At 38.1% G+C, this 24,430-nt stretch overlaps 2 protein-coding genes across 2 annotated transcripts in view; one reads left to right on the forward strand and one right to left on the reverse strand.

Annotated features, from left to right (window-relative positions):
- Positions 1-684: 684 nt before the first annotated feature.
- Positions 685-24,144, reverse strand: hscb (HscB mitochondrial iron-sulfur cluster cochaperone). The gene is made up of 6 exons (XM_039770410.1): positions 23,643-24,144; positions 23,401-23,497; positions 17,918-18,007; positions 12,770-12,914; positions 3,644-3,691; positions 685-1,082 (listed from the first exon to the last, which is right to left on the reverse strand). Exons 1-6 carry the CDS (start codon positions 24,032-24,034, stop codon positions 991-993), a joined length of 864 nt encoding a protein of 287 aa, XP_039626344.1. The 5' UTR covers positions 24,035-24,144; the 3' UTR covers positions 685-990.
- chek2 (checkpoint kinase 2) overlaps positions 24,144-24,430 on the forward strand; it is a 48,603-nt gene continuing 48,316 nt past the window's right edge. Inside the window, exon 1 of the mRNA XM_039770409.1 lies at positions 24,144-24,392. The gene's annotated coding sequence lies outside the window, so the exon portion shown is untranslated. The remainder of the gene's footprint in view (positions 24,393-24,430) is intronic.

Consider the following 24,430-nt stretch of genomic DNA (forward strand, 5'->3'; position numbering starts at 1 on the left):
ATGGAGAAACTGGTGAGGAAGGCAGGCTCTATTGTACAGTAGACACGGAGCTGCTCTGCCCGTGGCAGAGCAATGGGCGCTGAGCAGTCTCCTGTCAATAATGGAAAATCCACTGAACAGGATCATCTCCAGACAGAGGAGCAGCTTCAGTGACAGACTGCTGTTGCTGTCCTGCTCCACTGACAGACTGAGGAGATTGTTCCTCCCCCACACTTTGCGACTCTTCATTTCCACCCGGTTAAATGTTAATATTATACAAAGTTATTGTCTATTAGCTGGACTTTCATTGTTATCACTCTTTAATTGTTCTTTATCAGTATACTGCTGCTGGAGTATGTGAATTTCCCCTTGGGATTAATAAAGTATCGATCTATCTATCTATTCCCTCCTATTTTTGTGAACTGTATAAATATCAAAGGAAATATATGAGAAATTGGTTTGGAAAGAAGTGTGCACTCTACGAAACAAAAATAATTTCAGTAACAATGTTTTATTTGCGGGTGGTCCACAAAGTAACTGAAAAAAAATGAATAGTGCTTTTACCTTCTCCAACTCTATATAAAAAACAGGTCTAAACACTGTTCAAAATCTTAACCCTTTTTTTAGTTTATATACTTTTATAAATTATGGAATTAGTGTGTAAAGAAAATCTTGAGACTTTTTTTTGTAGATATATTTCACTGCTTATTTTTAATATAAAACAAATGCTGCAGTTAATTTGCAGTCAACAACCCTAAAATTCTTTCCTGGAACATGTCATTTAAAAAAATAAAAAAATAAATTAAAAAAAAAACTTGCATTTTCGAGACAGCCAACTCATGCACTGGTACAGTGCTAAATACAAGTTAATAACCAAATGTTAGAAATATTTGTTATAGAGATTACCAAACACAATATCAATATCATTAAATATTTAATTTAATTAAAAAAATATATAAGGAAAGATTTCACACAAGCACTAACAAAGAATTTTACGCCCACCAGTCTTCATTAGCTTCTTGAGTACATTTCCTTCAATTTCTCTTGAATGTTGACAAAATATTTCATTTTAATCAAAAGCAAACTGGCCTGCTTTAGGTCTCCTAAAATATAAAATATAAAAAGAGTATTAGAATGGTATATTAATCTAACAGAAGACAGTAATCTTACTCATTGCCGTCAAAACGTTAATCAAAGCACCTGTCAGAACAACAACAAAAATTATTTCTATAGGACATTTTCATGCTAGGCCTGCATCTCAAAGTGTTTCACAAAAGAAAAAAAAAGTGAAAGGCAGAAAAAAAAATTAGAAATGCCATAAGTATATTAATGAAAAAATAAAATATCCACAATAGTTGATAAGAACAAGTTAATATGCAATAAAATGATATATATACAAATCTATATACTGTATATATATAAAAGCCAAATACCACTGACTCACTCATCACAAAATCTCCCGAACCTTGAGGACTTGGGACTTGTAATTTGGAATGTAGGTTACTCTTGGCCCATAGGTGCTCGCTAAGAAATAGTTTTAAAAATTTCATGGTCCAAGCGCATTGTATCTGTATGTCTGTCCGCTTTTCATGAGAGAATTACTTAACAGATTTAGATCTGGTTGTTTTCTATAATTTGCTTGAACATACTGGTTGATTTTGCGACTTCTCTCATCGCGCTAAGTACCACAGTTAGCTTGTGATACCAATGTATTTATGCAAATCCAAGAGAGTGGCTGTGGGCCGAGAACAGGGGGGGGCGGGGCCTTCCTCAGTCACTCGCCAGCCTCTGTTCGAGTTGGTCTACGTCTCACCACATGTTGGAGTGCACCTTGCCTCTGCTTAGCTAGCGATATGTTTGTTCAACAGATATTATCATCTAGAGATTGTTAAGGAGTAACGTATGACATTTTTGAGAGAGATCAGAGCTCCATGTGTTTTAGAGGGTAGCTGCTGATTGCCAAAGATACCACAGCCATGTGCTTTTCTCCCTATGTGGGGAATGCTCTCCTGTCAGAGTTGAACACGATCATATAGCGCCAACATCTATTGATTTTTAAAGTCTGTCCTGTTTCATTACTATGTGGCCACAGACACGGGGAACAGCTAGTAAAAGATAAAGCAGAGTCCTTAATTATGGATTTGTGTTTTAGTCACTCATGACCACAATGATAAGTCCAATTCTAGGGTCAGACAGCCAGAGAATGACAGAAGGGCAAAAAAAATAAATAAATAAAAAACTCCAGCTTGCAAGATGCTAGAGAAAAAAAAACTGAAAGGGTCCCAAGGCTAAAAGACCACCCAAAGAAGAGGTTGCATAAGGCAAGACGTACACAGCAGGCACTGCTGAGATTCAAAACTCAGAATCTCCTGTTTACATGACAACTAAGTGGTGGTGCCTCAGAGGAGATTAAATTTTATGCAACATCAACAATACTGCATAAACGTAATATCTTTCCAATTTGCTTTTACCCATGCATAAATATTGTGACTATCATACTGTTTTTTTTCTGTCATTTCCCTCCCCTTTTCTTTTTAAGCATTCTATTACTTTAAAATTGTGTGGTTCAACTAGCCAAAAGTTAACTGTGCTTAAATAATTTGTTGTCTAAACAAACAACTGACACCAAGAAAAGTGTTTTATGTCTCCTCAAAAAGAACAAACCAGCTGAATTTCAGTGGCTCTGCAACCAATTCAAAGATATGCCTATGTAAAAAAGACATTTTGCTTCTGGGATGGGATTGCAAAGTGGCAGCAGACTTGATGCTTCTGTCTCTCAGAAAAAAGAATGTGAAATCCACAGTGAAATGTGGCTCCTCAAAATTCTAACAAAACATTGTCTTCAGGGCAGCACGGTGGCACAGTGGTAGTGCTGCTGCCTAGCAGTAAGGAGACCTGGGTTCGCTTCCCTGGTCCTTCCTGCGTGGAGTTTTCATGTTCTCCCAGTGTCTGCATGGGTTTCCACTGGGTGCTCCGGTTTCCTCCCACGGTCCAAAGACATGCAGGTCAGGTGTACTGGTGACCCTAAATTGTCCCTAGTGTGGTTGGTGGCAGTTGGTGTGAGCTTGGCATGTGTGTGTGTGTCCTGCAGTGAGCTGGCACTCTGCCCAGGATTTGTTCCTGCCTTGCACCCTGTGTTGGCTGGGATTGGCTCCAGCAGAGCCCCGTGACCCTGTGTTATGATATACCGGGTTGGATAACGACTGACTGACGTTGTCTTCAAAACCATTTTGTTATAATGAAGAGCAGAAGTCAAGAATCCAGAATTCTACTAGCTGGTAGATAAAACAACCAGATAGAGACAAGCTTTTATATGTTTAACTAATCTGCTAAAGGTTCAGACTGCCATTTTTCCCCAAAGTGTAGAAAGTATATTCCCAGATTGCTGTGTTATTTTTTATTTTCACTAATTATAAATTATTTCAACTGATAAAAGGTTTTTATGCTATTTGATTCATCATAACCTTCAACACATATGTGCAGCTCAGCTTTTAAAGAGTGACTACAACACTACATATTAAATATTAGTGCCTAAAGATAAAAGTAATTATGACGAGGTAGTGCAGTTATTGTAGGTTCACTCATACAGCAGATCCAGTAATATGGTATGTGATGTTTTGAATGAAAGAAAAAGGAAAAAAAAAAAAAAAAAAAAAAAACAGACCTTTCCGGAATGAATCGCTGATTTCAGCAGTCAAATCCTCCAATCCAGCTTAAAAATAAGAAAATGTTGAGACAGCAATTAAAAACAACACTCACAAATGGTATCTAACGAACAGAAAAAATACATCATTTTACTTTTTACTACATATAACACTTTGAACATGCGTAAATCTGACACATAAATTACATTTTCAAAAAAAAAAAAAACAGGTTTGTTCACTCTGAAAAAAAAGAAAATGTTGAGCGCGACAGTGATGTGAATGTCACTAATGTCACCAAAAACCTGCGTATGGAGTTTCATGGATCATTTCAACAGATGTATTCAGGTGATAATTATTTTTGTAGAGTGTATACATTATCATGAATTCATCATATTTTAATTTTTCACAGTCATTTTTGCACTTAAAAATTCTTATTGTTTTGAGGGTTTCTGTGGTCAAAGAATTAAGTGGTTGCATTCATTTTTGTTTTAATGAGTACATAATAACGTTTCATTTTGAACTCCCCCTTCCGTAAAATCAAATTGCTTATTTATGGATTCAACAATTTGTTACCTTTCTATTGCGCAGTTGCTAGGCTGAACAACCAGAGGTCTGGATTGCGCATTTGTCACTGCCACAATGAAATTAAGGTCTGCGTTGTGCATTTCCAAATCATCTGAAGTTTATAGTGTTATGCGTGCGCGTCTGGGTGGCAATTTCAGGCTTCATTTAATGACTACTACACTCAGAAACAGGGAATGGCACTGTTGCCTAATGCCTTCTCTCTTCCTCCCCCTGCAAAAAGGATGACTGACAGTTCCTCCAGCCCTGATGTCACTTCCCATTTCACGCCGCCTGAACCTGCCAGCTGGCAGCCATGATCGGCATCATCACTGTCTTGGTGCAGTCTGAAGAAGGCTCACGTCTGAACAAGACATTGTTTAATATTTTTCTGATTTCGTAATAATTTTCTAGCGATTACAACATATGGGGTTCACTGAGGAGCCCCAACTCTTTTTGATGTGTTCCTGTGTCTTATTTACAACACATTACACACTTTATGTCAAAATTTAGTGATTTAGTGGCCCGCAGTTACGACTTTTTTCGTAGGCTTCAGGGATTCTAGTGTCAATTAAACATAACTTGACTGTATGGAATAAAGCAGTCATAAATCTATTCAGGGATCAGAAGATAAAGAGGTAGAAAGCCAAAGTGAGGTTGATACAAATAAGTCATTACACACATACAGTATATTATTCTGAAATTTCATTTTTACATTGGATTGCTAGAAATGTATTGATAACATTTCATTTTTTTCAGCTTGTACACATATAACCACAAATGGTTATGCTTCTGTATGTGAGTTGATAGCTGCTGCTGAATTGTTCGGTTGTCACTTTCAAGTGTACCGAAATGGCCAAATATTTTACACCTTTCGACAACCGCCAATGCCTCTTAAACATCTTAGATTCACAGATGACGATTTCAGTAGTGGACACTTTGATGTTTATGAATGTTTAAACTCTCAAAAGCTGGATGTGAAGTTATCGATGAAGCTGGTTGTATGCTTACAACGCTTGACAGACGCCGAATGTCAAGTCCTGCAAATACTAATGTAATTGAAACAAACCATGAAACTCAAACCGATTATGACAGCAGCAATCCAAGCTGTGAGAAAACAGTAAAAAGGAGGCATGTCAGACGTCGTGGTACATTTTCTGATGCTGCTAGACGAAAACAACTTTGTGACGCTGCCGCCAAATACTCGCAGAAAAATCCACAAGTTAATAGACACGCTGTCACTAAATACTCGCAGGTAAATCCACAAGTTCATAAAGACGCTGTCGCTAAATACTCGCAGAAAACTCCATAAGTTAATAGACATGCTGTTGCTAAATACACGCAGGCAATTCCACAACTTAATAGAGACACTGCTGCTAAATATTCGCAGGCAAATCCACACGTTAATACCGGGAATGCTTGTTAAACATCTTAGATTCACGAGTAGCGATTTGGGAAGTGAACACTTCGGTGAATGAAACCTGTTATCTTTACAACGGTTGACAAACACGAAATGTAACTTGGACACAACACGTCCTCCAAATACGAACCTGATTGAAAGAAATAATGATAATCAAATCCTTGATGACAGCAACACTCATTACAGTGACAAAACAATTGCTTTGACAATCATGTTACGTTATTTTTAAAATGTTTCCTTTTCTTTTTCATAATTTCTTTAACAAACTACTTCCCCGCTACGAAGCACGGCTATTTTGCTAGTGACCCAATAAACCTATTTCAACACAAGTGAATGCAGCAGAGACACTTTGACAAAAATAAGCATGTACTGTACGATTTTGTACTTGTAAAAAGGAAAACCCAACAAGAACAAAAAAGTATAGCATTTAAAACAAGAAATTAATTGATTTTTTTTCCTACAGACACAATTTCAAACTGGAATAAACATGTCTCTCTATTATATAAAAAACAAATCTTGGGACGAGACTTTTTCAGAGAGACAAGACGAGACATTATCAGAGAGATAATTTCACATCCCGCGAGACGAGACTTTGTTCAAAGAGATGAATTGAAAACCTAACAGCTCCAAGCAGGGGCGGAAATAAAAGACAAACAGTAGAAGAAGAAAAGACAAAGAATAGAAGACAAAGTACAATGTCGTAAAGAGGTTCAAAAACGTTGGTGTGATACACATGCAGAGCAGGTTACAGATTATGAACGTACTAAAATTCGAAACTCTCAAAAAACTGATAATAAAGATTGCATTAGCGCTAACAAACGGAAATTACTACGCAGTGAAAAAAAAAGAACAGTGAAAAAAGACTGAATATGACATAGGTAACATGACATAGCTACTACAAGTTTAATTTCAAAGAAACCACAATTTATATTTATGATCACGGAGAAGCGATGCAACATAGAATCAAAAGAGTTAAACGATCGGACGTAATACAAATTCTATACCCAATAATGGATACAAATCCATTCGTCCAAAAGTATCGCACTTTGCACAAAATTTATCTGAAAAACACAAAGAGGTTTTCTTGGATTTCTATATGAATCTGAAAGATCACGCTTGCATATAACAGTGGTACCTCGGTATACGTCTGCTTTGAAATAAGTCCAACTTGGTATACGTTCTGTTAGGACACAAAAAATTTTGCTTGGTATACGACCTTTGTTTGGAATACGACTCGCGTGCTAACCTTGTTTACCTCTCTCGAGACAAAGCCACGACTGCCCACGAGTGTTAGTGCGCCAGTTGCTAGCATTCAGTGAACAACCCGCGCTATAACTCTCTGTGAAGTTTCACGTGTGTGATATAGCGGGTCCACAGATCCTGTCAAAGTCCAGCTTTAAAATAAATAATCACCGCGCTCGCAACTTGGCGAGGGGGCATGGTGGTTATGTGGCTGAAGGTTGTCAGGGCGATTAGCGATGTGGGCATTTCTCACCAAAGTGCACTTGTGAGGGACCGTCCGCATTTATGATTGTTCCTGGGGCTGCTTATCTTGATAAACAGAAGCACGAGTTGGCTTGAAGGGGAGTAAAAAGAAAGAACGGACGAGAGAGAGAGAGGAATAAGTGGCTGAAGCAGGCAGTGCGAAGGTCAGCTGCAAGTAGGGCGACTCCCCAGTTGGGAAGCAGGCACCGGGCTTCTTGTTTTTTTGTTTTTTTTTTTAAAGAATGCTTCCTGCTTTTAACCGTTGTTTTAAGAAGACTTTTTTCTATTGTTTTTAACCTCCACATTTCACTTCTGATTTTATGGATTATTTATTGGAACTCTGGAGACTGCACTTTAATTTGAACACCTTGTTTTGTTAATTGTTTTAATAAAAGCACTTTGCACTTTTTCACTATCCCCTTGCTTTGTTGTTACCGATGAGGTTAGCAGTGAGGCACATTACCGATGGTGTGGGATTAAAGGGCTCCCTGGCAGCAGATGGGAGTATACAGCAAACCTGCATCGTCACAACGCGATTTTGTGTTTTTTTCATGTAAATTTGAATTGATTGTTGAAAAGTATGAAGGTGGCATGCGTATCCAGGACATGGCTGTTGCATACCGTTTGCCGAGAACGACGGTATCTACGATTGTGAAAAACAAAGATGTCATTAAAAAGTAAAGTGAGGTAAAATTTTCATTTATTTCATCTAATTGCTTTTGTATTTATGTATTTTAGTATTAAGCAGTGTTTAAATTATTTTATATAACCCCATCAATGTATAATATGCCAATAGCAATAAGATTTTTTTTTTCATGGGAACGGATTAATCATTTTCCCATTATTTCTTATGGGAAAAATTTGTTTGGTATACGTCTTGTTTGGTATAAGTCAAAGGGTCTGGAACGGATTAAGGACGTATACCGAGGTTCCACTGTATAATAAACCAACATGTGACGAATTGTCAGCAATAGTAGTTTCAGAAGACGGAGATATCAAAGAAAGAGTATATATTCGTGTTTATCCAAAAGCCTAGCACGATTGGTCACATGCAATAGATCCGGGAAATGATTAGCGCGTTTTTTCTGCCTATTGTAATGTACAGCTGGAAAGCAAACAATTCACCTTCTCCCATTTCCGGGTACATTTCTGTTTTGAGGTGTTCTTGAATTGTTTAAGTGGAAAACGTCATGTTGTGGCCACCGTGCATCCACATCCAGGGTTATGTTTATCTTTGAAGGCATAGTACTAATTTGTAGAAATGTTCACTGCTTTCAGGATGCACTCAATGGCCTGATTCTGTACAGGTTATAAGTAATTAATGAGTTACATGACTCCCTGCATCCATCAATCCATTTTCTAGCTCTGCTTTTTACAGGTCAATGGAAAAGGCAGCTGGGATTTAATGTACCAGCTACAGCTGCATGGAATACCTGCCAATTACAAGGTAAATTTCTATCCTTCTAAATTATACATTCCAACCAACGTGATGGCATTTGTTTGGACTTTAGAGGTAAAAAAAAAAATAATATATATATATATATATATATATATATATATATATAGTGCACAACAACATACAGTCAAAAAAAGATAACAGTGGTATGTCTTTCATCTCTTAGGAACATCTGAGTACTGGGGTACTTTGAGTACTGAACAAAGGATTTTTAGTGAAGCAATATTTAGTTGTATGAAAAATCAAATGTGAAAAATTGGCTGTGCACAAATGTGGGTCCCCTTGTAATTTTGCTGAATTGAATGCATGTAACTGCTCAATACTGATTACTTGCTACACCAAATTGGTTGGATGAGCTTGTTAATCCTTGAACTTCACAGACAGGTGTGTCCAATCAAAAGAAAATGTATTTAAGGTGGTCAATTGCAAGTTGTGCTTCCCTTTGACTCTCCTCTGAAGAGTGACAGCATGGAATCTTCAAAGCAACTCTCAAAAGATCTGAAAACAAAGATTGTTTAGTATCATGGTTTAGGGGAAGGCTACAAAAAGCTATCTCAAAGGTTTAAGCTGAGCTGTAAGGAATGGAATCAGGAAATGGAAGGCCACAGGGACAGTTGTTGTTAAGTCCAGGTCTGGCAGGCCAAGAAAATACAGGAGCAGCATATGCGCAGGATTGTGAGACTGGTTACAGACAACCCACAGATCACCTCCAAAGACATGCAAAGCATCTTCCTGTAGATGGTGTATCTGTACATCGTTCTACAATTCAGCTTAATTTGTACAAAGAACATCTGTATGGCTGGGTGATGAGAAAGAAGCCCTTTCTGCACTCACGCCACAAACAGAGTCGCTTGTTGCATGCAAATGCTCATTGAGACAAACCAGATTCATTTTGGAACACAGTGCTTTGGACTGATAAGACAAAAATTGAGTTATTTGGTCATAACAAAAAGTGCTTTGGATGATGGAAGAACACCACCACATTCCAAGAAAAACACCTGCTACCTACTGTCAAATTTAGTGGAGGTTCCATCATGCTGTGTGGCTAGTTCAGGGACTACGGCCCTTGTTAAAGTCGAGGGTCGGATGAATTCAACCCAGTATCAACAAATTCTTTAGGATAATGTTCAAGCATCAGTCACAAAGTTGAAGTTACGCAGGGGTTGGATATTCCAACAAGACAATGACCCAAAACACACTGCGAAATCTACAAAGGCATTCATGCAGAGGGAGAAGTACAATGTTCTGGAATGGCCATCACAGTCCCCTGACTTTGAATATCATCGAAAATCTATGGGATGATTTGAAGTAGGCTGTCCATGCTCGGCAGCCATCAAATTTAACTGAACTAGAGAGATTTTGTATGGAAGAATGATCAAAAATACCTCCATCCAGAATCCAGACATTCATTAATGGCTATAGGAGGCGTCTAGAGGCTGTTATATTTGCAAAAGGAGGCTCAACTAAGTAGTGATGTAATATGTTGGGGTGCCCAAATTTATGCACCGGTCTAATTTTGTTATGATGCATATTGCATATTTTCTGTTAATCCAGTAAACTTAATGTCACTGCTGAAATACTACTGTTTCCATAAGATGTCATATATTAAAAGGAAGTTGCTAATTTGAAAGCTCAGCCAATGATAAACAAAAATACAAAGAATTAAGAGGAGTTCCCAAACGTTTTCATATGACTGTATAAAGTCCAACATCCTGGAATCTATTTGGCTTTAAAATGTTCTGAAATGACAAGGTTTACTGCTGTGCCACCATACCACCTGAACTAACTGTAGAAGAATACCAACTATGTTTGAAATATGTAACCATCCTGACTTAATTTAAATGTATAAATCAAAGTATTATCATTAAAATGAGCATTCATTAATTTACTGTATAGCATTGCTGGTATTGACAACAACGTAAAGTTCTAAAACCTATTTAATGCATTTAGGCGTGAAGGGGGTTGGAGCCTTTCCTGGCAGCATCAGCTTCAAGATAGACTGGCATCCCGTACAGGGATGCTTTCTATCTCTGCTAAAGATTATAAAATACTAGCTGTGCGTGGTCATCAGGATAAAAAACAATCTGAAGACTCCCTACCAGTTTTACTAAATTTGTGAACTTGGAGAGGCATCAGTTAACACTTAAGAATTACCCAGTGAAGAGGACATGGTCCATCTGTGCTTGCTAAACCCACTGGCTTTCGTAAGAAGACACTGGCAATACCATATCTTAGCCATATCGCTGGCATACGAATCCTATTAATCTTTGTCTCAAGAAAATATCTCCTGACAGATAATACAGTATTTTTAGTGAAAACTTGCCCTGCCCTCTGTTGCTGAGGTATTCCACCTGCATATTGTTGAGCCTCTCAGTTTGCTTCATTTCAATGTTGTGTCTCTTCATCTGCGTCATTAACACAACGTCATTGTTCTGCAGTGGCATTTAGATAGATAGATAGATAGATAGATAGATAGATAGATAGATAGATAGATAGATAGATAGATAGATAGATAGATAGATAGATAGATAGATAGGCGTCTACTGCACACAGATCTTTTGTAGTGAGATGTGAGGTGTATGTAAGCGCCATCTAGTGGCTGTGGCTGAGCATGAGCAGAGCGGACTGCTTCATACATACATACACACACACACACACACACACACACACACACACACACACACGTGTGCACGCACGCACACAGGTTTGTTTACTATGCTATATTATTAAATATTGATTAAGTGAGGCACAAGCGGTCATCTCAGGGATTACTTAACAAAACCGAAAAGACGAGAGGAAAAAATGTTTTTATTTGCCAAGATGATTATGAGTTAGACCTGGGTTCGCTTCCCAGGTTCTCCCTGCGTGGAGTTTGCATGTTCTCCCCGTGTCTGCGTGGGTTTCCTCCGGGCGCTCCGGTTTCCTCCCACTATCCAAAGACATGCAGGTTAGGTGGATTGGCGATTCTGAATTGGCCCTAGTGTGTGCTTGGTGTGTGGGTGTGTTTGTGTGTGTCCTGCGGTGGGTTGGCACCCTGTCCAGGATTGGTTCCTGCCTTGTGCCCTGTGTTGGCTGGGATTGGCTCCAGCAGACCCCCGTGACCCTGTATTCGGATTCAGCGGGTTAGGAAATGGATGGATGGATGGATGGATTATGAGTTAGTTGTGTAGTATTATTATATGTACCATCTGAATTAACACAGATGACATGTGGGGGTATAGCCCATTAAAATCACTGGTGATGTGAGCTGACATATTTCACTGCTTGCAGCAAGATTCACAAATGTAATTACTTATAACATGTCATTCATTCAATAAAGATTCTATGCTTCTCAATGTGTAGTGAACATCTCTTAATCAGTTTTAAACCAGATATAATCATATATTCCAAAATGTGAACACATCTCATTTTCTTCATGATGTAATGACACTGGAATACACAGTCCCCTAAAAAGGATACAATTTTATTTACTCTTGTCTGTTCCTTCTTAATGGGTAAAAAGAACAATTCATAAAACATCCTAATTATAAAGGTGACAGACAAGAAAAACTGTTGCTTTCGGCTAAAAGCTAGACATCAGTACGCCCCGTTCTATACTTTTACAAATATTAGTCTTGCAGTGCCAGACGTATAATACAAATGTCTGGAAACAATAATGAGTAAATCTTGTCTAAATATGGGAGGAAGCAATTAGACAACTCACTCAATGTGACATTTCAAACCCAGTCCAATGTCTCATGAGTGCAAAGCTCAAAGTAGAGACTGTAATTTTAAACAGCAAAGTGCAACAGTGGTCTTATTAATGTCTTCTGACTGATAGAAAGACTGTGATTACCATGGATAAAAGTGTGGTCTTTTCAGCAGCAAGATTTCACTGCTATTCAGTTGAAACATTTTTATAAATTGTCTCCAGGTGTGCGTTTGTATCCCAAGAATTACATCTGGCCCCATGAAACTATACAGATATAAATCTCACACTACAAAGTTCTTCTAATTCTCCTGAAAATCCAATCACCAAGTAGTGTTCACAAATGAGAAGGAGGTTTGACAAACTTTCCCATAAATGTTAACAGTGATAAACAGCACACTGTGTAAATACTACACAAAACTGCAGAATTCAGAAACAAGTGCATATATACCAATGATAAAAAAAGAGTTCTTCCAATACTGGTTTCACACCTTCACCGTTAACCTGTAATAGAATCTTAACAAGTCAATCCATACCTTTAATGAAGCATCTAATGTCAGCCGCCTCCTCAGCTTGCTGAAATTCTGATATCTTTTCATTAATCTCCATAACATCATGAAGGAAATGCGAGTCTATCTGGGAATCTGCAGATGTTTCTGGATCTATACCACGGAGCTTTAGCTGTATAAAAATGAAATAGTACTTAGGAAGTAAGGCTTTGTCTAGGTGAAGTTAGAAGATTTCTTATATTTGGATTACATTTTATTAGGAAATTCCTAAACCACAACAAAATACAATTGATAATGGTAAACGTGTGCATTTTCAGTTGTTAAAAAAACAATCAAGTAAACTGAAGACGTATTTGCAATTTATACATTTATTATGACTCAAAGAGAGACAGGAATGAAAAATGACTGAAGGCAAACTAGAAAAGACAAACTGGAGAAGAACAACCTGCTGAGAACTAGTAGTAATGATCCCAGGTGATTACTCTAGAACATTTTTCTATAAGCAACTGTAGCTCTACTGGGAGTTAGCAACATAAAGCGGTATTCTAGATTTAAAAACCACTAGACTTTCTTTTTTCAGACAGTGAAATTTGCAGGACTACTCTGGGTAGTCCACAAGGGGCTAATTACTAACCAATCACATGTATTTCCTTAAGAAAAGAAAACAAACACAACAAAACAGATTAGTTTGATACAAATATGTATTCATACATACAAGAAGGACATTACAAAGCTTCCCAGCTAAAAGGCAAGATGCTTATCACAAATTGTTAAGGCAAATGTGCCCTAAATATTTGCTCCTAGAACTGCTTTGCAGAGTCATGAGGCCGCCATGTGGAGTGTAGAATATAATGCAATAAGGCCTAAACACTTTCTTTTATTGGGAGGTCTAGGTTTCTCATTTTCAGGGTTCTCCAACAATGAATAGATATACTGTTGAGGGAGGCTGCAGTGGACCTGTTCTGCTTGTAAACCAGGTGAAAATGTGTGAATGGCCAAACACATTATTCACAGCTGCTTCACTCTGAACTTAACCAGGTCTTTTTACTTAATCTACTTTGCTTTGGGGTCCTACCAGAGATTCAAACACATAAATGTCACTGCCAATCTCTTTTTTATATAAGCCATGGTATTGAAAGTTTTTTTGTGTTTGTAAATAAAACAACTAAATACATTAAATATTGCATTGTAATGATCAGTTAGTGGTTTATCATTTTATTATATTTAATTTAGCAGACATATTTTCCAAAGTGACCTATACAAATAGATAAAAGTACAGTAGACCCCTGCAAAGTCGTGGTTCAGAGTTTGCGGCCTCAGTTGTTCGCTGATTTTTCCTTAGAATCTAACTAGTAATTGTTAGCAGAAACCACAAATATCCTCCACAATTTTGTATGGCTTTTTTCGTGGCAATGCTGTACTGTAGAGAGAACAGAAAGCAACCGTAGTGGAAAAGGCGGCTTGTGATGGTGAAAGTAGCCAACCCAAGAGCGTTATTCATTTCTCCTTGCTGCTGATTGGCTGCTGTTCTGTGATGCATCTCTCGTAGATGCAGATCAGCATTCCTGTATCATAACAGTTTATCGCATGTAGCTATCTCTGTTTCGCTGAGCATTCTCGTGTTTTTCGTTTTGTTCTTCTTAAAGCCTTAAGATGCCGCCCAAACGCCCTGCAACTTCTAAGGCTTCTGGCCATGAACCTAAGTGCCAGAAAAATTTTAAGACAGTCCAGGAGAAGGTTTAACTACTAGATTTACTCCTCGAACTAAAACGTTATGCCACAGTAGCCGTGAGTTGTAAATCCTCTGCTTTGCTGTGCAGTCATTACTTTCATTACATACCTTCATCATACTGCACAGCTAATTCATCATCATCTTCAATCAATATCATTCATTATTGGTGAGTACCTGTTCATTTTACTGTATTAAAATACAAACCGGATTCCAAAAAAGTTGGGACACTAAACAAATTGTGAATAAAAACTGAATGCAATGATGTGGAGATGGCAAATGTCAATATTTTATTTGTAATAGAACGTAGATGACAGATCAAACGTTTAATCCGAGTAAATGTATCATTTTAAAGGAAAAATATGTTGATTCAAAATTTCACGGTGTCAACAAATCCCAAAAAAGTTGGGACAAGTAGCAATAAGAGGCTGGAAAAAGTAAATTTGAGCATAATGAAGAGCTGGAAGACCAATTAGATAGATAGATAGATAGATAGATAGATAGATAGATAGATAGATAGATAGATAGATAGATAGATAGATAGATAGATAGATAGATAGATATAGATAGATAGATAGATAGATAGATAGATAGATAGATAGATAGATAGATAGATAGATAGATAGATAGATAGATACTTTATTAATCCCAAGGGGAAATTTACAATTAACACTAATTAGGTCAATTGGCAACATGATTGGGTATAAAAAGAGCTTCTCAGAGTGGCAGTGTCTCTCAGAAGCCAAGATGGGTAGAGGATCACCAATTCCCACAATGTTGCACAGAAAGATAGTGGAGCAATATCAGAAAGGTGTTACCCAGCGAAAAATTGCAGACTTTGCATCTATCATCATCAACTGTGCATAACATCATCCGAAGATTCAGAGAATCTCACAATCTCTGTGCGTAAGGCCGTAAAACCATACTGGATGCCCGTGATCTCCGGGCCCTTAAACGACACTGCACCACAAACAGGAATGCTACTGTAAAGGAAATCACAGAATGGGCTCAGGAATACTTCCAGAAACCATTGTCAGTGAACACAATCCACCGTGCCATCCGCCGTTGCTAGCTGAAACTCTACAGTGCAAAGAAGAAGCCATTTCTAAGCAAGATCCACAAGCTCAGGCGTTGTCACTGGGCCAGGGATCATTTAAAATGGAGTGTGGCAAAATGGAAGACTGTTCTGTGGTCAGACGAGTCACAATTCGAAGTTCTTTTTGGAAATCTAGGACGCCATGTCATCCGGACCAAAGAGCACAAGGACAACCCAAGTTGTTATCAACGCTCAGTTCAGAAGCCTGCATCTCTGATGGTATGGGGTTGCATGAGTGCGTGTGGCATGGGCAGCTTGCATGTCTGGAAAGGCACCATCAATGCAGAAAAATATATTCAGGTTCTAGAACAGCATATGCTCCCATCCAGATGTCATCTCTTTCAGGGAAGACCCTGCATTTTTCAACAAGATAATTCCAGACCACATTCTGCATCAATCACAACATCATGGCTGCGTAGGAGAAGGATCCGGGTACTGAAATGGCCAGTCTGCAGTCCAGATCTTTCACCTATAGAGAACATTTGGCGCATCATAAAGAGGAAGGTGCGACAAAGAAGGCCCAAGACGATTGAACAGTTAGAGGCCTGTATTAGACAAGAATGGGAGAGCATTCCTATTTCTAAACTTGAGAAACTGGTCTCCTCGGTCCCCAGACGTCTGTTGAGTGTTGTAAGAAGAAGGGGAGATGCCACATAGTGGTGAAAATGGCCTTGTCCCAACTTTTTTGGGATTTGTTGGAAATTCTGAATCAACATATTTTTCCCTTAAAATGATACATTTTCTCAGTTTAAACTTTTGTTCTGTGATTTATGTTCTATTCTGAATAAAATATTAGAAGTTGGCACCTCCACATCATTGCATTCAGTTTTTATTCACGATTTGTATAGTGTCCCAACTTTTTTGGAATCAGGTTTGTATTATGTATTTACCCTACTTATACCAAAGAAAACAACAGTGCATACAAAGAAAACGCACTTGCATGAATTACAGTACATACAGCGGTAACATCGGTATTTTACATTCTAGCACTGCAAATGACAGTAGTACAGTACTGTACAGTATACGGGTTTACCTTTACATTCTTTTTTTAGGGTAATGTATTAAGCTGAATTTGAACTGAAATTAAAGTGTTTTGGGGGCATATTTAGTGTTTAAAACTATAAAAATGGGCATTTATAGGCATTTTTTGACCACATTCAAAATTCACGGTTTTTCACAATTCGCGGGTGCTCTAGGAACGTAACACCTGCGAATTTCGGGGGTCGTCTGTACATTAAAATACGTTATTTGAGTAATTAGCAGGGAAATACAAACTTAACTATTCAAACTAAAGCACAAAAAGCTTGGTACCACATTCAGTCGCAAGGCAAGATGTAAACTAATCGTCTTAACAATACTACAACTGGCTAATTTGCCACAAATCCAAACAATGGGCAGAGGTCTGAAAAAGTCCAAAGATGCTATGTGAATGAGTGTGTTTTTAAGACACACTCCACTTATCATACTACATTCACAGGCAGCCCACAAGCAACAATGTGTTAACTATGAGTACTTCATACTTTGTCTGTGCTGTGATTGCCCCCATTCTCAAAACTGAACAAGGCATGAAGTACAAATCCAGATCTAAGCCATAAAGAAGCTTTTTTGGAGAACTGCAGCATTATAGTATGTCCTCCGAAAGTTAGTTTGAAATAGAACTTTATTCTGTATTTAATTTGTATGCACTTAGCATTAGTGATACAATCTGGAGAATGTATTAACATTCAACCAATTATTCATTGAGAAAACAGCACATTAATTTTCACTCTCCAAGATGGGAACATACATGTACCCCCTGAATTTTTAACCCATATTTAAATACATTTGACGGAATGTACATTTTAATATAAAACACTTGAATCACAGCTATAATCTCAGAGGACAGCTCTGCACATGTGAAATAATGGAATAACCATGTTATTAAAATCACAAGATAACACCGCGTAGGCTCTAAGAGATAAAGGTGTGTGGTGTTCAGACCATGCTGGATAATGCTGGGAGGATGCCTGATGCATAATTAATAAAGTATCTATCTATCTATCTATCTATCTAATCAATGGGTCAACAGAGTTCAAAAGTAACAGTCACAAACTGCTGTTACAACATTTTCATTGCATTTTCCCTTCATTTGCTATTTATAATGGTTGCCAAGAAGGTGCAGCATCATCGGCTGAAGAAGATACTACATTCCACTATTCTCATCACATTCCAAATCGAGAGCGTCCTAACTCACTTTATCACTATCTGGTTTGGGATGATCCGTCAGCATTTCAATGATGACAAAAATATTTATAGTCCTCTTACAAATATGCTTCATTAGCTGAGAAAAGTGTTCCAGTGTGACACTTACCATGTACAAACCCCTGGTCAAGGGATTAAGCAGAGTCCTATATGCTTTGTTAACTAAAGCAGACTGTTTTTCTGACAGCTGTTTTTCTTTCTAAGGAAAAAAAATAACATAAATGACTAATACAGCCAGAAAGATTAAATACAAAATACAAACACAGAAGCCCATGTGATGACAGTAGACATTAATGTTTTTAATGCTCTGTGCTGATGAAGAATTTTAGTTTTGTGGCTGCCCTATTTCCATTTACATACAGAAACAGTTGTCACGCATGTGTACTTAGGGGACAGTTTACGGGTTCTGGTGAGGGTAATTCTCCGCAACTCCAGGGGTTGGCACTCTATTATAACACCTTTTCTTTTCCTCCCTCTGCAGACCAGAAGATTAATGGCTTTCCCATTATTGACATTACCTCCAGTGTCCATCCTCCTGGACTTGACATTTCCTGCCAGAAGCCATCATGACCGGAATTATCACCATTTTGATCAGTCAGAACCAGACTCCCATCTGAAAATTCATTCAATTTAACGTAATTTATTTGTGTTTTCTTTATTATGAAATCTCAATTATACCCTAACATTCCTTACTGTATCTGTTCTGTTATTACATGGTGAATATATATTTTTCTAAAATACTAGATGCCATGAAGTGCAAGCACCACCCCAACCTAAGTTGCCTACTTAGTATTATGTTCTACCCCGGAAAAATGAACCAAAAGTGTTGAATTTTTTTTCAAGAACAAAAAATGTTATTTGTAACAGAAACATAATAAAATTTATTATTATTATTAAAGGTACTGCATGTCTAGTGTCCACTGCTGTACTGATGCAGATTTAGTATATGTGCTTTGTGTGATATGTTTTAAAAACGGTCACCAACACACATAAGCACTGTTCATCCATCCATTATCCAACCTGCTATATCCTAACTACAGGGTCACGGGGGTCTGCTGGAGCCAATCCCCGCCAACACGGTGCGCAAGACAGGAAACAAACCCTGGGCAAGGCACCAGCCCACCACAGAGCACTGTTCAGGCAGAAGTCAAAAAGATTTTTTTGTAATATTTTTCTATTGCTTGAGCATGACAGGGTTAGAATGTCAGTGCTTGACCCAGGTAATCAACACTTCCCATTATGATATTTATTGTAGCCTACCACAGCACCAGACATGGTGACTTCCACGCTTTCCCCAACATGGACACTGACAGCTGCTGCATTGTGAACAGTGCTTAGGGGGCAAACATCTTCTTCTCCTTCCACTTTATTGTAACCATTTTGCCACACAGCTACTGCACCACACTGCAGCTTGATGTGTTAACACAACAGCAGTCACTAAGCAAATTCTGGCGGTTCAGTCATACAGTGCTGTATGCATTAGTTCTCCTTTGAAGTAAAATCTCAAGCAGTTCAGGTTAGGTATACAGACAGTCCATCATTATACCTCGGTCAAGCAAATGGTCTGCCAGTGACAGAACAGATCATGTCGCAACACTGTATTGACTGTACTTGCCACCCCACATAGTCCTTCTATGACAGTAAAGCATCTAACTCCAGATGTACAGTACCTAGAGTTTCCTTTACACAACATGCAGAACTTGACACTGAATTATGCCCATTTGGATGCAATGTCGTGTATCCACGACAGCCTTTTGTCAATACTTGTCCCACTACCAGGAATTATATACCTCCTGCATATTTTTTATGATTAACTGATACGCATTCCATAGTTTGTACTGTCTTGGTGCCAAGTGATTGGTTTTATCATAGTCATTGTTATTAGTGAAATGCAGTTATTTCATAATAAGTGAAAAACAACACTCACTCATAACTTCCTCGAGAGAAAAAAAAAGGTGTCTGCAACAACCATTTTGTGGACCAGTACCACGTGTAAACTGGTTTAACCACTATGCCCTGCAGTATTAGGAGACTGAAAAACACCCACATGTCGTCTCCAGTGACAGCAACAAGCAAATGGTTTACTGTGACTTTTCCGACACTGCTCAGCACAGCAGTTTGCTTCAACCAGGATTTTCTCTATTATTACTATTTTGAAGGAGATGAAGGAAAAATTAACTTCTGATAAAGCCTATCTATTAATTTGAAAACCAAAATTAAAAAAATGTCAGAATAAATTTAATTTTCTTAGTTTAAAAGAACTATTTTGCAAAAATTTAATTTCATCCACCCTTCTTTCTATTATAAAAGACAACAGTTTAATTCAGCAGCGGTGAGTAAAAAACGTTGGGTACAAAACGGACCCAGCACTACACAGGTTTAGAGTCCATCCCTAAACATACACATAGTCGTAGCCATACAAACATGGCCTGTTCCAAGTTGCCAATTAACTGAACGCGCAATGAGAATACCAGACATAAACTCGCATGGACACAGTGAAATATCCCATAACCCAGGAATCAAACCCATATCACAATGGTGCTCCCCAAGGTTCAATGTCAAACATTTAAGAATGATTTAATTTATGGCATTTGTATCTTTTAAAATTTCCACAATTGCATGTTAAGTATTTGTATGGTAATAAAAGTTGACAAAGTCCAATAAGGTATTTTGTTAACACTTAGTGTGGATAGATTATAGAGTACAAGAGGTTGCTTCTTCCTTAACTACTTTTCAAAAACTTGGACAATACTTTTACTTTGATGTTAGAAAAAAAAAAGAATAATAGGAGTGAAACCCCCATCTACCCCCCCAAACTTCCTCCAAACTTTTTAAAATGCTAACTTTTTTAAGAGTAACAGAGAGAGCTTTGTTGGCCAAAGTCAAACAAAACCCGTAAGTAAAAGTGAGTTTTAAACTTCCTTTCTTAATCATCTCACTAAATTGGAGATCTCAGTCACTGCCTAATTTATTGTTTGCATAACAGAAGGATAACACTTCATGTAGCTAGGACCCAATAAGTGGTCTCCCCAAACCAAAGAAAATTCTATGTATATTGATCAATTGTGCTTGTGTATTTTGTTTTGACAGCTAGAAAGTCAAATATATAATTTTATATAATAAATGCATCTTTATATGTGCATAGTAAGTGCTTGCCCATCTCAGAACCTTCTGTGTATTGGATACCAAAAAAAGTGTCTTTTTAAAGTTGTATTAATACATTCAAATGCTTAGCAAACAGAGTGATAAGCAGGTCTACTAAATTACAATGATCACGGCTAACTAATATACGGGTGAATATTTTTCTCTAGTAATAAACAAAAAGGAAAAACTCTCTCATAATTTAGGCTTCCTACTATAATAAGTGTAACAGTTTGCCTACCAAAACCAATAACCGAAGGAAGTCCTAGTTAATTTAGTGAGTCACATACTCAGATAAGTATGGCAAACCACAAAATTATTTCCTAAATGAATTACTGCATTCACAGACTTGTTTTCAAATCAAACGCTACTGGAATTGTCAAAGCACAAACTTCTCATCATATTGGAGCGGTTCTCATAATATACTCAAAATACTACAGGGAGCAGCAAGCTCCACTTAACTGCACTTCACACAAGCTGCAGATGTGAGAACAAGTGCTTGAGACATCGATACATCTTTCACTGATACAGATTCAGAAATAGTGGAAGATTACAGCAAGGAGGAATTGTACAACAGTGGATATTACAATATCTCAACAGCAAGGTGGAGAGAGAAGGCAGGCAAATTCCAAAATCTTGCTTTTCTGGTCAAACCATATGCCCAGTCCCTGCTACATCTGTGAGTGGGACTGCAAGAGATACTGTCATAGCAGAGAGGTCTCTGCTTCATGCAGAGTACTGATCTCATTTTTTCTTAAGAGGAAATACAGTATAACATATTGCAGCCAGGGCCTATACTCAGTATGGCATTCAAGCAGGATAAAAGGACAGCCATTGTTGGAGCAAAGCTTGATGTTAGTTTAGAAAAGAAACCCTACAAAGTTTTTTTCTAACTGCAGTTAACTTTATATTATAGACTTATTGGGTCATTATTGTCACATGTACCGAGTACAGTGAAATTCCCTGGTGCATGTGCTAATCAACATACAACACGTATTATGTTACTGCAAAGCAAATATTTTATGTGAATATAATAGGTGTCACCCATTGTACAGATACACTCGGGTCCCAATCCGGGTGGCTCGCCATGTGGTGGGTGCGGCAAAGTGCTATAATCAGTGCATGCCCCTAACCCTACAATTGTAGTATAGGGTGGTCCAGATCTAATTATGCAATTTTCATTACACTATAACTTATTAAGTTCATTACACAGAAAATCACCCAAAAAATCCCAGACCATTGAGAAGTGTGCGAACTGACGACATGAAGAATTGTCTTCACACCAAACTGGAATCATCCCCGCATAAATCAGTCATCCAGACGATCTGGATCTGCATAATTAGATCTGGACCACCCTGTAGAGAGCAGATTACCCTGAAGATGGGCAGAACTAGATACACGATTGACAGTGACTTGTCACAAAGGCACACTGAGCTCTGCATTCCATAAACCCTGGGATTATTCACGATACATTTTACAAGCCCAAGTAGGTTTAAGAATACAGGTGGAGCTTTTCGGATTATAGGATACAGTAAATAGAAGCTCTCACAGAATATAAGTAGTCCTTAGAGGATTGTGGAGAGAGACAGTGGAAGACAACTGGGGATGCTGGATGAATAAGATGACATATGGAACAACACAATAACAGTCGTGGCTATTTGCCATTCTACCATAATCATAACAGCAGGAAGGCACTGCTTCTAAGAGTATTAAATAAATACTGTAAATACACCATGACACGCTTAACTGTTATTTGGTGTGTGTGTTAGTCTTTCCATCTTGGTGCTCATGATAATAATTACAAAAATCACATGGTAAAACGTTTTATATTTGTACGTACATTGATTTTAATGCATTCTGCAAGGTTTTGATATATACATTTCTAATAATAAGTAACACTAAGCATACAGTACATTTCTTTTATGGAGATTTCATAACGTGGAAATATTGCATTGTGAGGCCTGAGCTGCAATATGAATTACATTTTTGGATGAGTGTATAAGCTGGGGTGCAATTTTTCTGTTTTGGACTAATAAAGTATCTTAACCCCATTCACACGAATGTAAAAAAAATGTACAGTATAGGAGTATAATTCTTTTTATACTTTACACAAATATTCTAAAGACGGCATTATTGTAAATCCAAGTATGGTCCCACTTCTGTGCATATAATAATCTGAACCGGTGACAAGACGCCTTACATTATTCAGTGAAATTTTATCAAATCAAAGTTATATAGCGTATTTTGTAATACGGTATATTGAATTAAAGAAAAACGTTTAAAAATATTATGGGGTTTGGAAGCCAATCATACTAACGACACACACCGTCAAGGTAATAGAGTGAACAGCATAACTCCCAGCACAGACTTACATTTCCAAGGGGGCATAACTCATGAGAAATGATGTAGTGACAATGTAGAGAAAGGTGTTTGAAGACAAGATCGTCATACCGTCTTTCTCTGGACGAAGTTGTCGGGGTGAAGAAAACGCTGAAGGTCTTTGTACTTGCGTTGAAGTCTCGATATGTCTACATCAAAGGAAAAGTCGCTGCCAGGGAGAGAAAGTTTTTTTGTTTAAATACACTACAGGCGATCACACACATTGAAGAAGTTGTCATTCCATTATGAAGGTACGCTAAGAGCATGACCCCTGGAATATACACAACCAACCTCCCATTCGAATCAGTCCTCACCAGTCCAAGATTTCGAAGTAGCTCCGTTCTTCTTCGGGAGGCAGTAAGGCGTTACAGGTCGGACAGAAGAACATTGCGCTCCGAAGAAAAGCGCAGCAGCTCCAGCAGTTCCGTGCTCCGACAGACGGCTCAATAATCCCATCGGGCTTCCAGTCAGATGAGAGTGACCTATGTGGAAGGTGCTTGGGACAGGGCACTCGTGGGGCGTAATGATACGAACTCCTACTGAATACCTGCACTGTCGCTGGCGAAGAACCAAGGTGCTTGGTCAAGACAGTACCTGGCTTTGGACCCACTACCACCGCTGCAACACGAAGCCGCTGTACGATCAGCATCCTCCACCCGTCAGAAATGTTGCGAAGAGCTTGTGACCCAGGAAACATAGCTTGCATCTCCGGGTTAAAAGGTGCTCTGACTCAAAGTTTATTCTCCAAATAGTGTATTTATCCACGCTTCCCGCAATAGCCTATTATTTCGTAAAACTAAACATCTTCTGTCGCCCGTGTCTCAACAGGCTGGTGAACTATTTCTATTCTAGTCGAACTACATTTACCATAATCCCTTGCGAGAACACCCTCTTTCTCGACAGTGATTGGTTTATTTGTGTAAAGCTTGCTTCCTTTTACATTTGGGATTTTGGCGGAAAATGTGTTGTGCTGAGAGTGAAACGCCAACGTACTAACATACAATGCGTTTTTAATTACTTCGCGTCGCTCTTGCATCTGTTTATTAACTTATTTTCTGGGCAAGGTGAGTACTGCAAGCGTTACTTGGCATGCGTCAAAGGC

The sequence above is a fragment of the Polypterus senegalus genome, chromosome 12 (genome assembly GCF_016835505.1).
Source record: "Polypterus senegalus isolate Bchr_013 chromosome 12, ASM1683550v1, whole genome shotgun sequence".
NCBI lineage: Eukaryota > Metazoa > Chordata > Cladistia > Polypteriformes > Polypteridae > Polypterus > Polypterus senegalus.

Coding starts and splice junctions, on each gene's coding strand:
- hscb (XM_039770410.1), bottom strand. CDS start 24,034: ATGCAAGCTATGTTTCCTGGGTCACAAGCTCTTCGCAACATTTCTGAC. Junction 18,008..23,400: donor ACTTCGTCCAGAGAAAGACG/GTATGACGATCT, acceptor TTTTTTCCTTAG/AAAGAAAAACAGCTGTCAGA. Junction 1,083..3,643: donor CAGCGATTCATTCCGGAAAG/GTCTGTTTTTTT, acceptor TTTATATTTTAG/GAGACCTAAAGCAGGCCAGT.